Source organism: Elephas maximus, chromosome 19 (assembly GCF_024166365.1).
Source record: "Elephas maximus indicus isolate mEleMax1 chromosome 19, mEleMax1 primary haplotype, whole genome shotgun sequence".
NCBI lineage: Eukaryota > Metazoa > Chordata > Mammalia > Proboscidea > Elephantidae > Elephas > Elephas maximus.
This window is the reverse complement of record NC_064837.1, coordinates 54,750,834-54,766,622: the sequence shown is the minus strand read 5'-3', so window position 1 is coordinate 54,766,622 and position 15,789 is coordinate 54,750,834. Positions and strand designations below refer to the sequence as shown.

Genomic DNA, 15,789 nt, shown 5'->3' with positions numbered 1-15,789 from the left:
AATCCAAGGAGCAGATGGGGACAGGGCAAGATTTATCTAAGGAAGTTTCTCGAAGAGGAGAAGGGACCACTGTTCGCTGAGCATCTCATGGGCTTGAAGTTTTACAGAGGGTCCGATGACCAGTTTGGGCCAGACCTTCAAGGGTAAGCATTTAAGTGGGGTATGCACCTTAGGTAAAGGCCAATGAGAGGGGGTCAGTGCAGAGGGACTGAGCTGTGGGTAGGAGAGGCGAGGTTGGAGGAAAGAGGTAATTGATAAAGACCCTCAAATGCCATTTTCAACATCTAGATTTAATTGATGATAAACTTGGTAAAAGCCAAGTTTTTAGGCAGTTAGACATAAAGGAAATAGTCTGGTGAAATAAAATTTACAGTGTGAGTGGGGGAGGGAAAGTGGACAAGGAGGCTCAGTGAAGTTTTTGCTGGAGTCCCGGTGAGAGGCTTGGAGTCCCGGTCTGGGTGTGCCTTTGCCTCGAAGAGCCACAATGCCTTGTGGGGACCTCGCTGGCCACTGTGGTAGGGGGATGGAAGGACTACAAGTGCGGCCTTCTGGGGGGCAGAGGTGTCCTGGTTGCCCCTGTGTGTGGAAGGGCAGACTGGCTGTGGAGGAAAGGTGGGGCTGTTTCTCGTGTGCTCAGTGCTGTGGGTGTCAAGCCCTGCGGGGGGACTTGGGCAGGGGGATGTTCATTCATTCACGTATTCACTCATTCATACATTCTCCAAGTCCCCACTACGGGCCCTGGCCTGGGCGGGCCCCAGGTGTTACACGGGGAGCACACTCCTGACACATGCCCTGCCCTTCCAGAGTTAACAATAATGAGCAGATAGAGACATTATGCCACAGCAAAGTAAGATCAGTGACAGAGACATCAGATGAGGATGCTGTGGAGCGTGGAGCCTGCTGTGCTTGGGCTCAGCTAGGACTCAGAAAAACAAACAAACAAACAAACCAGTTGCCCTAGAGCTGATTCTGACTCATGGTGATCCCATGTGTTTCAGAGTAGAATTGCACATAGGGTGAGACCTTTCAAAAGCAGTTTGCTAGGCCTCTGTTCTGAGGCACCTTTGGGTGTATTAAATTGCTAACCTTTCGCTTACCTATTTGCACCACCCAGGACATCCTGTATCTCAAAACCTGGGCAAAGGTAGAGTCTACAGAGGTTCCAGCCTGGGACCTGGCTTTTGGGCTGACCCTTAATCTAGAGGGAGCTAGTCCTATCTTTTGGCCACCCTCCTGCCAGCTCAAATGCAGCCCTGGTGCCCCTTCTCTGTGAGTACTGGCTATGATACTACCTCCCTTCAAAGCACCCTCCCCAGGTTCCTTAGTCCAGACCTGGTGAGTCTCCAAATATTGGTTGTGGCATGGCTGTGGCAGGCAGACCCTGACTGGAGCATTCCCCCTCCCTTCCCAGGTTTATCCCTAGAGCGCTCACTCCCAGATGTCCTCCTGCAGCCTTCCCTTCCCACCCCCTCCCTCACTGAGCCTGGAAAGGTGCTGTTTGCCCTATGCTCGCTTCCCGGGGCAACGGGCCAGGCAGCAGGTGTGTGTGTTGAACAGGGCCATCTCCGGAGTGGAGAGGCTGGGATGAGCTTGTTTAAATATTAAAGAAGTCAATCATTAATCAGGCCTGGCTCAGTGCCCAGCTACCCACTGTCTCCACTCAGGAGGGCCTGGGCTAGGACAAGGAGGGCCACAGGGCAGTTTATGAGGCTACTTGCATCTTGGTGGCCACAGGAGCCTTTTGGGGCTGGATTAGGCAGCCTGACCCCAGGGCGGGCCACAGGATCAGCAGAGTGGTGTGTTGGCCAGTGTAAAGAACACAGTGCTCACAAACTGGGCACCAGTGATTCCGAAAGGAATGTCTGGTTCTACACCAGCATGTTTTATAAGGGACAGAAACAATGTATTTTTTCTAAACAGGGAAGACTCCTGGGGCACTGTAGCCCCAGCTTGGCCCCATGGCTGGGGCTCCTGAAGAAAACAGTGCTGTGTGAAGAACTAGTCCTGAGAATACATTGGGTGGGAGCTGGTTTAGAAGACACAACCGCTGAGTTAACAAAACTGTGGTCCCTGAGCCCGTGGGGGAAGACGGCCGGGCTGACACCCAGGGTGTGCATGAAGTCACACAGTTGTTTGTGTGCATGGCCTAGCATTCATGAGTTTGTAAACACAACTGCAACCCCACGTGGGCCCAGTTCTGCCCAGCTGCACCCACTCACAGGCTGTCCCTTCCCCTGTCCTCTAGCCCTCTCTGGTTTGGCCACCCTCCTCCTGCCCCTCCCAGCCTTACCAGTTTCACTGGTATCTAGTTCAGGCCCCACCAGTCAGCTGTCATCCATGGAGGCTTCTTGCTGTACTGTGTGAAAATCTTGATGGTCAGGCTGATTGAGCACACCAGCAGGAGGACACAGAGGCCCAGCAATATCCACTGGCCCCGGGCAGCCTTGTTGGGCTCCATGGCCATGCCCAGGAAGTAAGCCTCAGTGTCCTGGGCTGTTGACAGAGTGTATAGCCTGCGGCCCAGTATTAGAACCATGAGGAACATGACAAGGCTCAAGACCAGCAGCACCCATTGCCCCATCTTGGCCTGGTCACTGTCCAGCTCCAGACCCAGGAATGTGCTCTTCTCTTTTTCTGTGGAAGAAACGGAGGCTCATAGAGCAGTTGGAACCAGGGAGGGGGCTCTGGGGATCCCTGGGGATATCAGGTAGAATTTGACTTCTGCTGGCCTTCTCCCTCAGCCTTAGATACCTACTACCAAGCCACAGTTGAGAGCATTGCCCTAGAAAGAGGGTGAGAAAGAGGAGTAGAAGGAAGGGGAGAAGGAGATGGACACAGATAGGGCTTCATACCCCATGGAACCAAGCAGTAGCTCCATGCAAGGGTCAAGAGACAAGATGTTGATCCTGTGCTCGGATGCCAGCCTGCCAGTCTAGCTGGTAAAACAGTGCCCAAGGAAGCAATGGAGTCAGGGGCTGGGGCTGTGGTCTTGGCTGAAGCTGCATCAGGTCTGGTATAGGTGGGGTCACAGCAGTGCTGTGCTGGTTCAATCCAGGTCGTAGATGGGCTGGGGATTAAGGTGAGGTTGGGGCAAGGGCTGGAACTGGACCAAAGCTGGGACCAGGGCCAGATAATCAAACCTTCAAAGGAACAGCTGAATTCTGGCCAGCCCAGGACCTCCCCCTGCCGCACATTCTCGGTGACCAGCCAGTTCATCAGGGGCTTGAAGTAGGTCATGAGGGCCTTTGTAGACACGTGGGACTCCCCGGTCAGCATCTTCAGGACTTCTGGCCAGGGCTTGCTTGAACCCAGCTTTAGAGCATCCCTGGAAGAGAAAGTACAGCTGTGCAGCACCCTCGACCCTGGCCCAAGACTTTGCTAGCTCAGCATGTGAATACAATCACAGGCTTTGAAGTAAGTCTGGCCTAGGTTTGAATCCTGACTCTGTCACAAGCTGTGTGACCTTGGGAAAATAACCTCTCTAAACTTAAAAAAAAAAAATTTTTTTTAAGCTTCAGTTTCCGTATCCATAAAATGGGAGATAATAACTGTACGTACCTCATAGGGTTGTTGTGATGATTAAATAAACACAATAGTGGAAGCATAGTAGACAGGCAAGAAATAATAGCGGCTAATAAAAAACCCACCGCTGTCAAGTCTATTCCGGCTCACAGTGACCCTATAGGCTAGAGTATTTACGGAGGCAGACCCCCGTGGAGCGGCTGGTAGGCTCAAACTGCCAGTGTTTTGGTTTAGCATCCCAGCGCTTTAACCACTGTGCCACCAGGGCTACTCTGAACTCGTTGCCACTGAGTCAGTTCTGACCCACGATGACCCTATAGGAGAGAGTAGAACTGCTCCATAGGATTTCCAAGGAGCGGCTTGTGGATTCGAACTGCCATCCTTTTTGTTAGCAGCTGTAGCTCTCAGTAATTCTTAACCACTGGGCTGCCAGGGCTCCCCTGGTCTAATCTCACAAGGACCTGCCTCCTTTGACTGTTGGGGGTCACAGAGTAAAAGAGTGTGTTCTGGAGTCAGTTCTGGGTTCAAATCATAGCTTTGCCACTTGCTACATGAGTGACATGCAATCACTTCACCTCTCAGCTTCAGTTTCATCATTTGTAAAATGTGAATAATATTTTTGCAATTATGAGCTACTAAAATGTACCCCCCCCCCAAAGAAATGCCCATCAGACAGCCCAGCCTGTAGAGTAAGTTCAAGCCTCTCCCCCTCTAGGTTTGTTTCAGGACCAAAAACCAACTCCACAGAGGCAGGCATGGGAAGGATGAGCTAGATACCAAGTGCAGGAAAAAAGACTGGAGGGTCAAAGTGGACCACACACTGACCAGAAGCCTGCTGAGAGGCCCGTGTGAAAACAACCTGGATCAACCTAAAAACCAGATCCGAAAACCTCTAAGAAGAGACAGGAAAAGCAGAGTGCACCCAGGGGAGAGAACAGGCAAGCACCTTACAAAAAAATTAATAAATAAAGGGATTAAGTCAGGAGACTGAGGCTGAGGCAGGATTCCAATACTGGCTTCCCACCTGGGATGTTCTGATTTCCTGGCATGTATGTGTGCATGTGTGATTTAGCAGGAGGGACTAAAACCATCTGACCACAGGGGCTACACAAGAGGAAATGGGCTTCCATTATTGCAGGAGAGAATGCAATCTGACATGAATAAGAACTTCCACTGGAATGTAAGCTCTGCTCAGGGTACCCAGGGTAGCCAGCTGTAGGGAGGGGCCTGGTGGCAGGGCTTCGGCCAGGGAGGGAGGGGATGCTGAGGACAAATGAGGGAGGAGGGCACTGACTCTAGGAGCTTTCCAGCCATCTTGGAGTTATAGATGTTACACCGGTGCAGCGGACCCATGTGGCCGGCGGCTCTGCACAGTGCTTCATGGAGCTGGAACTGGAGCACCACGCTGAGAAAGTACCTGGTAGAAGAGTGTAAGGGCAGGCTGGGAAGTGGGTATCAGGGGTGGGAAGCCTGGAGCCAAGTGCGGCTGGGCAGCCCTGACATCCAGAGGCTGTGGGGCAGTGGACCCAGGTCAACAGTCACAGCCTGGGGAAGAGGACAGGGCCTCCCTTGGCCATAGCGGGTCTTTGCCACCCAGCAGCTCCTGGGGCAAGGCCCTACCTCTGGAAGATCTCTTCTCCAGCCTTCTGAACCACAGTTACCTCAACCCTGGCCTTTCTCTCTCCTGCCCTCCCCTAGGGGGCAGCAGAGATGCTATGGAATATTCCCATTGGCCCTACCCTCCACACAGGATCTGGTGTAAAAGCCCAAAGGATTCCTGGGCCTGGGTCCCAGAAGGGTGTGCATCCCAACAAGATAAGGTGGGCAGGGGTGCAGGGGCATATTTGAAACTAGGGCCTTCTTGGAAACCCTGCCCCCCCACTCCGATGCCCCCCACCCCCAATTCCCAAAGCTGGTTCTGCCAACAGGTCCCAGATCTGTACCTTAAGTAGGGAATGCTGGCAGAAATGTGGTACTTGGCACCTGGATCAAAGTCCTCTTCTGACCGAGGAATGGGGGGGCACAGGCCCTGGTACTTCAACCTACAGAAGGAAAAACAAGAGGCTTAATAGTGCTGCTTTGCACTGTTCTCAGAGCCTTTTCCTTTCCCAACCACTTGCTCCTAAAATCCTAAACTAGTCGCTGTCAAGTCCATCCTGACTCATGGTGACCCCATGTGTGTCAGAGTAGAGCTGTGCTCATTGGGTTTTCAATGACTGATTTTTCAGAAGTAGATCACCAGGCCTTTCTTCCAAGGTGCCTCTGGGTGGACTCAAACCACCAAACTTTTGGTTAGCAGCTGAGCATGTTAATGGTTTGTACCACCCAGGGACTTCCCAAGCACTTGCACGTCTATCTAAATGACCTGAGGAGTCAATCACAAAAGGACAAATATTATATCATCCCACTCACAGGAAATATCTAGAATAGGCAAATGCATAGAGACCAAAGTTTACTAGTGGTTACCCCAGGCCTGGGTAGGTGGGAGGGGGAAAGAGGGAGTCATTGCCTAGGAGGCACTGAGCTTCTGTTAAGGGTGATGGGAAAATTTGGAAGCAGACAGTGGGGATGGGAGGTGATGTGGGCACTTTTCACTCAAGAGCAGTGCCTCAGGACTACTGGGGAGCCAGTTCTGATGTGGGACATGTTGGGGATGCTAAGCCAGAGGCAGGTGTGTGGGTGTGTCGGGGGCCGTAGGCAAGGGGGCAGTGAGTGTACTTGTCTCCCATGGGGTCTTTTGGAGGGAAAGAGCTCAGGCCCCAAACACCCCTTTTTCTGGCCCCCACTCCTTCTTGTGGGGATAGAGAGGGAGAGTCTGCCTGTTGGTCGGTGTTTTGTTCTTGGAGAAGCCCAGTTGTGATCACCACATGAGATTCCCAGCAACCCAGGGAAGGGGCAGGGCCACCACAAGGACCCCTTTTTCACAGGTGAGGGGACTGAGGCTTAGAGAAGTTAAGCAACCTGCTCAGTGCTGGTACCAGATTCAAAATGAGACCTCATGCATGACCACTGGCTCTACGGCTTTTCCACTCAGTCCACAGGCCTTTGTCTGGTGACAGCCAACAACCAGCACTAGCCTGGAACTTCCCTGGGCCTCCGGGCCCCCCGGCATTGCACGTCTAGCTCTGCACTCCAAGGAGAGACCAGCAGCAATGTACAGCAGTGGGTGCTTCCCTGGGGGCTGACCTGAAAGCGCTGTCCACCCCAGGAGAAGGCCCAAGGCACAAGGGCAGAGGCACAAGGGAGGGGCCTGAGAATGCAGGGACAGAGGCTCACCTCAGGCGCCACCACTCCTGGGTATAGATGTCCTTATGGATGGTGCCATCAAATACCTTCCAGCGGTACAGGTCCACCAGGTAGCCAAAGGGGATGAAGGCAATCTTCTCCAGGGCAATGCCCATCAGGAAATTGACCTCGTCCTCTGTGGATAGGGCAGGGGCAGTCAGGGGTGGCTCCAGTGTACCAGGTTCCTTCAGTCTTACCAGGAGAGCTGCAGTCTCACTCCACCCTAGTTCCAGCCCCAGGCTCAGGCTGCCCTCCCTACTGTCCCATGGCCCTCCTCACTTGAGTCCTGGAACACTAAGCTGAGCAAGCCTATGTTGAGCAGGTACTTGTGGGAGGAGGCTGAGAGGGTGATCGCTGACCCCACAGCCTCTTCAAAGGCTGGGTTGGCACCTTCTCGGAAGATCACAGAAAGGCTCTTGTACTGCAGAAAGTACTGAATATGGCCCATTTGGTGGAAGACGGAGAGCAGGTCTTCTATGCTCACCTCGGTACACTTCTTTATCCTAGGGTTAAAGGGCAGGGATCAAGGAGCATGGGGATGCTGTGGGGACAGTAGGGGACTTCTCCATTCAGACTCTCCTAAGGGATTGGGAGGGTTGGGCTGGAGACCAGAAGGCCTTGGTCACTGCAGACCCCCATATCCAACCAGTGACTGAGCCCTTACCCTGCCCCTTCCATTCGCCTCTCCTTCTCTTCCCTGCCCCATCTCTTCCGTGCCCATCCCTTGCACACAGCCCCTAGGACAGGCAGACAGATGGAGAGTGGAAGGAGTAGAGGAGCAGGGGAGGTGGTGGGAGTGTGGTGCTGGCTACAGGGCCTTGATGGTGGATAGTGAGCACCTGAAGTCGTGACCATTGTAGAAGTCCCAGGCAGAAGCATGGCACATCACCTCCCGCCCATCAGCTGGCTTCTCCAGCATCGACTTGCTCCAGAATTCCATTGGGGCAGGCAGTAGCCCAAGGGAGGTGAAGAATTTTTCAGCCTCTTGGAACATTTTGTGGGGCTTCCAGCGCTGTGGAAAGAGGGGGTGTATGGGGCCCTGTCTGACGGCCCCGGGCTCGGAGCAGGCAGGGGCAGTCGGAGGCCCAGCACTGACCTGGCCTTTCATGATCTTCGTGATGTCCTCCAGGGGTTTCTCCGGGAAGGGCAAGACCAGGTCTAAGATGTTGACCCAGGACTGAGCCCACATGTCCCCTGGGAGGAGAGTAGAGGGGTTAAAAAAAAAAAAAAACCAAACCCAGTGCCGTCGAGTGGATTCCAACTCATAGAGCTCTCTCCCCTTATTGGTATTCAGCGCCTGCTTGGAGGCCTGCCCTAGCCTCTGTCCCAGCCCTGTGCCAGCCCAGTTTTTACCCAGGAGGTGGGCGGGGATGGGCCCCTTCAGGTCGATGAGCTGGGGCCCATAATGGCGGTGCAAGGCACGGCGCACGTAGGCATGCAGGTTCAGGTACAGCGGCTGAAGCTCCTGGAACAACAGCTCCAGGTCGCCTTCCAGGGTGCTGGTCTCATTCTCAGAGTCATACTTTGAGCGCCACAAGGCCCCCATGTCTTTGTAACCTAGAACAGGAGAAGGGACTGAACAAGACACTCACCACCCCAGGCTTTAGCTCTAGCCTAGCAGGTAGGAAACACAGACACCTTCTAGAAAAGCCACTTCACCTCCCTGATCCTCAGCATCTTCATCTGTAAAATGGAAATAGTACCTCCCAGGGCTATTGACTGTGGTGGATCTTATGAGGGATGGAAAAGCATTGAACAAAGTCAATAATTCTGGCTCCTTGCTGTGCCTGCTAAGCTCTGCAACTTCTCCCCGAGCCCCACCCCACCCATAGCCCTTTGGTCACCCTGGCTTCCTTCAGGTCTTTCAAAACCCCAGCCCACTCCCCTAGCACAGATTCTGTCTGGGATGCACTTTTACTTCTTGCTTGCCTGGCTCTTATCCACCTCCAGGCTTTGGGTGAATGTCAAAGGGGCCTTCCCTGACCACTTACCTGAAGCATTTTCCTATTCCCTCTCTCAGTAGTCCCTTCTCTCAACACTGGGCCCAAATGGTGATTAGATATGGGTGTTTAGTTGAAGAGCGTCTGTCTCCCCCATTAGACTCTCAGCCCTATTGAGGACAGGCGCCACCACATTTTCTCACCTGGGTTTCCTCAGGCCCTCCCCATTGCCAGCGCTTAGCACTATTTTTTCAATGACACAAAGATCGAGCTGCCCTTGCCTTGCCCAACTGCAGGCTCCTGGATCCTGTCTCCCCGGTCCTACTACCCCCACCTGGCCTGTAGACTCAGCTTGGCTCCCTTCATAAATGTTGCTCTGGGGCCTGTGCAACATCCTGTCTGCTCAGGCCAGGACTCACCATTGAGGTTTGCAGCCTTGTTGCTGAGTTGCACATAGCGCTCGAAGAAGGTGCGGAGTGGGCGGCCTGCAGCGTCCCGCCAGCCCTGCCATGCCCACAGCAGCTCTTTCTGGTCCCGGGAGGTGGCCATCACTTCTTCAAGGTCTGTGCCCAGAAAAGAAGTCAAAGTGGGACTCCTGCTACCACCTGCCTTGTGCCTTCACCCACCCAGGCTTCCCCACTCCAACAAGTGAAGAAGGAGAATGGGAGCTGGGAGGCCCATGGAAGGGACTGTGGTAGGACAGGGACAGGGGCAGGGTCCACGCCTCTCACCAGGCTCCAGGTACAGGCAGGGCCCTTCTTCAAGGCACACCTCCGCCATACTGTACATCGTCTTCATGTAGGCCAGGAGCTGGTTGTACTGGGGATGCAGGTGTCACCCAGGGCAGGCCTGCTCCCTTGTGTCCACCCTCAGCACTAGCCCCACCTTCCTTAGGCTTCTGCTCCCCTCCCCCACAACCAGCCTCCCTCCTGCTCCAGACTAGGACTTCCCCACCAGCCCCTGGGGAGGGGTGCCTAGAGGCCTGGTATTCTGTCCTCACCTCCTGGAGTTCTTCCACAGGCAGAACTGCCTTGCCCATGTTTTGGACCTTTCTCAGCATGCGCTTTATGACTGGGTCCTGGAATGTGGTGATGTTAAACAGGCGGGCTTGGGTGCCAAAGTATAGGATATGCTGGGATCTCTCCATGTCTTTGAGCAGCTGGGAAGAAGAGTCACCACTTCTGTCATGAGGGCTTGGAGTGGGTGAGGGCCCACCTTGAAATCCAGAGCACACCCCCCCCCACCAGTCAGAAGCATTGAAGATTTGCAAGGAGGGAGGAAGGAGGAAACCTGGGTCCCAAAAGCAAGGAGGTGACAGTCCAAAGGTGAAAGAAGCAAGAGATCCTTGCCCCAGAGAGAGTTTAGGGGCCACCAAGAGGCTTGGAGATTGCAGCCTGCTTTGGCATGTCCTTTGAAGCGTCCCTCCCTCCTCTGCCTCTGGATAGAGGACAGAAGGTGCGATCCCCCACTTCCCCCAAGACCACTGAGAAGATCAAGGAGAGGTGGGGCTAGGGTGAAGGAGGTACCACACCATCTCCTCTCGGTTTTTCTTGGTGATGTTGGTGACATAGTTCCAGGTAGCCTCCATGAAGTTGTTCCATACAAACTGGGCTGTTTGTTCATAATTCTGAAGGAATTCCTTTGCTTCACTCTCGTTGTAGGACATATCTGTGAGAAGGAGATGGACATCATGCTGTCCAAGGAGGTATCTGCCCCTGGCCAGTCCCCTTGTCTGGTCCAATGCTTCTTCGGGCCCCAGACTCACCTGGGCTCTGAGTATCCCCAGTCCTGAGCCATGACAAGAGCTGTCCGTAACAGAGGAGCACAAGTAGGAAAGGTTGAGGGCAAGTCCATCTTCTGCCCATGACCAAGAGAACAGCGGAGCTGGGTCAGCCTATTGTCCAATCAGGATCTGACTCCATATTGTGACATCAGGGGCCAAAGGGCTAGCCATAGAATGTCAGAACTGGAAAGCCCCTGCCCACCTCCTGATCCAACTTTCCCCATTTTACAGGTGAGAAGACTGAGGTCCAGAATGGTCAAGCCATGTATTCTGGTTCACACAGCTAGTTAATGGCAGAGCCAAGAGAACCCAGGCTGTTGACTTTTAGGCCAGAGCTTTTTCCACTCCACTTGGTCACTTCTCCCAGGGGTTGGTGCCATCCTTGGATCTTGGCCAAAGAATGATGAGGCTCCTCCCTCAACAGGCTGGAATCACCTCTGAGTAGGTGGATGGGTGGATGGGTGGGTGGCTGGGTGGGTGGGTGGGGGGTGGTGGATGGATGGATGGATGGATGGATGGATGGATGGATGGATGGATGGATGGATGGATGGATGGATGGATGGATGGATGAACATGATATCACTGGGCCTTTGGACTTTGGAAACAGTTCTTTCTTCATGTTCTTCTTACTTGATCTCCTATGTTCACATTTTTGGCCTGTTTATCTCTCATGCGTGTGATCATCTGCAGGGCTGTGAAGGGCCCTTCCTCCCTTCCTCTCACCCTTACACCTACTTCCTTGGAGAGATCCTGATCCTACCAGTTTGCAGTCAGGAGGAGGCACATAGGTAGAGGGCTGTATGGGGCGTGCAGATGTGTGGTCAGTTTGGCCCAATCGCAGGGTGTGGCTGGCACCTTTCATTCAGGAAGCATGTCCATGAGTACCTGAGCCTGGTTTGAGCATCAGCTGGCAAGACCCCTGCTCTCAGCTGGCCTTTTCTGACTCCCCAGTAACTGACACATACAGCCTGGTAAGACTCCAGTTCCATCTGTCCCAACTCGGGAATTCTTCCTCAGACACACTCTCTTCTACACCAAGACTACCTCTACACTCATCTTCCTCAGGCCAGTTCTACCCACATCTTCACACACTCTCCACCCCTCCACATGAGCTAACACCATGACCAGAGAAACTGACCAAATAATCCTTGAAATATAATCTGTTATGGCCAAAATACATTTAAAACACAAGGAAAAAAAAATCTGTGACACTTCTTGTTAAGTCAATCAATGGAGCTCATAGGGAAGCCCCCCTCCTGCTGTAAACACACAGACATGCTTGATAAACTGTATTATTTTTTTTTTAATGCAAAATACAGAACTGAGCTGGAAATCAAGAAAGGGGCCTCTCCAGATACTTGAAATGAAGAGTAGGGGTTGAAGGTCCATGGCCCACATGGAAGGTTGAAGTATATCTATGTCCGAAGGACTGCAGTATGGTGCCTGCTTGGGGATATGTGATCATGGTTGGAAGTGTTGTTGTTAGGTGCCATTGAGTCGGTTCCGATTCATAGCGACCCCATGCACAACAGAATGAAACACTGCCCGGTCCTGCACCATTCTTAATCGTTGTTATGCTTGAGCCCATTGTGGCAGCCACTGTGTCAATCCACCTGGTTGAGGGTCTTCCTCTTTCCCACTGACCCTGTACTTTGCCAAGCATGCTGTCCTTCTCCATGGACTGATCCCTCCTGACAACACGTTCAAAGTATGTAAGACGCAGTCTCGCCATCCTTGCTTCTAAGTAGCATTGTGGTTGTACTTCTTCCAAGACGGATTTGTTTGTTCTTCTGGCAGTCCATGGTATATTCAATATTCTTCTCCAACACCACAATTCAAAGGTGTCAATTCTTCTTCGGTCTTTCTTATTCGTTGTCCAAATTTCGCATGCATATGATGCGACTGAAAATACCATGGCCTTGGGTCAGGCGCACCTTAGTCTTCAAAGTGACATCTTTGCTCTTCAACACTTTAAAGAGGTCCTTTGCAGCAGATTTACCCAATGCAATGTGTCTTTTGCTTTCTTGACTGCTGCTTCCATGGCTCTTGATTGTGGATCCAAGTAAAATGAAATCCTTGACAACTTCAATCTTTTCTCTGTTTATCATGATGCTGCCCATTGGTCCAGCTGTGAGGATTTTTGTTTTTGTTTATGTTGTGGTGCAATCCATACTGAAGGCTGTGGCCTTTGATCTTCATTAGTAAGTTCTTCAAGTCCTCTTCCCTTTCAGCAAGCAAGGTTGTGTCCTCTGCATAACCCAGGTTGTTAATGAGTCTTCCTCCAATCCTGATGCCCCGTTCTTCTTCACGTAGTCCAGCTTCTCAGTTTATTTGTTCAGCATACAGACTGAATAGGTATGGTGAAAGAATCCAACCCTGGTGCACACCTTTCCTGACTTTAAACCAATCAGTATCCCCTTGTTCTGTCCAAACACCTACCTCTTGATCTATGTAAAGTTTCCTTATAAGCACAATTAAGTGTTCTGGAATTCCCATTCTTCGCAATGTTATCCATAATGCCTTTGCATAGTCAATAAAAGACAGGTAAACATCCTTCTGGTATTCTCTGCTTTTGGCCAGGATCCAGCTGACATCAGCAATGATATCTCTGGTTCCACGTCCTCTTCTGAAAACGGCCTGAATTTCTGGCAGTTCCCTGTTGATAGACTGCTGCAGCCGTTTTTGAATGATCTTCAGCAAAATTTTCCTTGCGTGTGATATTAATGATATTGTTTTATAATTTCCACATTTGGTTGGATCACCTTTCTTGGGAAGAGGCATAAATATGGATCTCTTCCAGTCAGTTGGCCAGGAAGCTGTCTTCCATATTTCTTGGTGTAGATGAGTGAACACCTCCAGCACTGCATCTGTTTGTTGAAACATCTCAATTGATATTCCATCGATTCCTGGAGCCTTGTTTTTCACCAATGCCTTCAGAGCAGCTTGGACTTCTCCCTTCAGTACCATCGGTTCCTGATCATATGCCACCTCTTGAAATGGTTGAACATCGACTAATTCTCTTTGGAAGTGACACATCCATAAAGCTGGGAGCCGGGAGACGGCTTCTTCTCTAAGGGGACCCTGTAAGAGGCAACCATGCAACTGATCCTGGGGACATCTTCACAACCTGATGCATGCATGGGACCCTGCAGAAAGCTGTTCCCGCTGAACATGGCTCATAGGTCAACCCTACCAAGTGCAAGAGAAAATCCAGTGCTATCGGGGACAATAAAAATAGCCAACCCCCTGCTGGGCACTTTCCAGCTTCTAGGGACCATCTGAGGGCTTTAGCATATGAATCCTCATAAAAAACATGAAGTAGGTACTATGATCAACATCCCCATTTTACAGATGAGGAAAGAGAATAAAGACTGAAAGTGGGACTCAAATCCACATGGCTTGCTTCCCAGAGCCTATGCTAAACTAAAGACACGATGAACGGCAGCAGAACACACCTGGGAAAGGACAAATCTCAGAGTAATCTGAAAGGGGCTTTAAATACAGGGAAGGAAGGGAATCTGCGAAGCAAGTACAGGCTCTTGTGAAAACACAGGAAGTGTGAAAAAGGAACAGAGATGCCAGATATGAAAATGTAGTTATTAAATTGGAAAAACAAAACCCTCAATAGGCAGGTTGAGAAGCAGAAGAATTGGGACCTGAGAAGACACAGCTGGGGCAATCACCTGGAGCTGAAGATAGAGAGAGAAAGAGATGAGAAATATGAGCAAGAATTAGGAGATATGGAAGACAAAACGGAAAGCTCCAACCAGGTATAATAGGAGTCCCTGAAGTAGAGCCTGGAGAGGATGGGGAGAGGTAACATTTAAAGAGATGATGGGTGAGCATTTTCAGAACAGAAGACAGATGCGAACAAGCTCGTTGTCCTTCCATAAGAAAACAGGCTTGGTGCAGGGAGATATCATAGAAAGTTACTGGAAGGCAAGTCGGGTGACATGAGTTTTCCATCTAGCTCTGTCACTGAACCATTCTGGACCTTTCTCTCCATCTATCACATGACGGGGCTGGTCTTGGCTTGATCTTCCAGTTCTCTTAGTCTGTGACTTGGGGATGTTTGAAGTGTGGGACGGATATTAATCTCTATCAGGAGATGATGCATTCATTATAAAGACAGAAAACTATGTGCTAAGAATTTCTACATTATCTCATTTAATCTTCACAACAATCATGAGAGGGGTTTATAAGAACCATTTTATAGGTGTGAAAATGGAGGCTTAGAAAATTAAATTGATCAAGGCACATAGGTAGTAAAGTGGAGAGGTGGGATCTGACTCAGGTCCAACTCCAAAGCCACTTGACTCACTCGCGTTGGAGCCAGGGTGGGGAGGGGGGCAGGGAATTTGGCGCAGTTGTCCAGCAACCAAAACAACCTTTGGCCATGTGGGTAAGAACTGGTCACTGAGGAGCGCTCAGCAGATGCAGCCTGGGAAAGAGCTCAGACCTCAGGGCCACCTTAAAAAATGCCAGTTGGCTCCCTCTTCCTCCTCTCATCACCCCCTCTTTCTCCACCGCCTTCCAGGTAGACCCAGCCTCTCCTCTCCCTCAGCCAAGAAGGCAAAAACAGGAGTCTTTGAACAATTCTAATATTTCAAGAGGTCTACTGGATAAGGCTGGTCAGGCCAACCCCAATGTGAAGTGTCTCTGCTCTTAATCTGAAGCTCATTGCATTCAGTGTTGAACATTGGTAATGTCCTGTTGTGTATAGCTCCGATAAGCAGCAGGAACCTCTGTGGCTCATAAATGCAGGAAAGGGAATAACATAACAATTGAGCTTTGTTTGGCAAAGATCTTTTAAAACACCAAGCTGGGGAGGGGGGCTGGTTAAAGATGTCTTTGGTGGTAGAACCATTCAGAGGACATGTTTATAAACTCCATTGCACTACAAAATTGTAAACAATTTCCACCCTCTTGTGTATCCAAAAAACCTCAATTCTACATCCTGCCACATCGAACAGGCCTGCACAACTGAACATGCATGCAACACACACAGACATAGACATACACACATACACACACACAGGCACACAAACCCAGAGACACACGTATACACACACAGACATATACAGACACACACACACAGGCACACAAATGCATACACACAAACATACACATAAACAGACACATGCACATACACACAGACACATATATATATGGACACGAGACACATATACACACATAGGCACACAAATGCATACACATACACATAAACAGACACACACACATATAGGGACACATAAGACA

General features: G+C 51.1%; 1 protein-coding gene across 1 annotated transcript; it reads right to left on the bottom strand.

Moving 5' to 3' along the window:
• Positions 1–2,305: 2,305 nt before the first annotated feature.
• LOC126063184 (angiotensin-converting enzyme-like protein Ace3) lies at positions 2,306–10,612 on the bottom strand. The gene is made up of 14 exons (XM_049861368.1): positions 10,513–10,612; positions 10,279–10,415; positions 9,748–9,906; positions 9,479–9,566; positions 9,167–9,310; positions 8,161–8,364; positions 7,904–8,001; positions 7,647–7,819; positions 7,087–7,310; positions 6,799–6,943; positions 5,466–5,564; positions 4,817–4,939; positions 3,141–3,325; positions 2,306–2,634 (listed from the first exon to the last, which is right to left on the bottom strand). The coding sequence occupies exons 1-14, from the start codon at positions 10,610–10,612 to the stop codon at positions 2,306–2,308; spliced, it is 2,208 nt and encodes a 735-aa protein (XP_049717325.1).
• Positions 10,613–15,789: the final 5,177 nt, after the last annotated feature.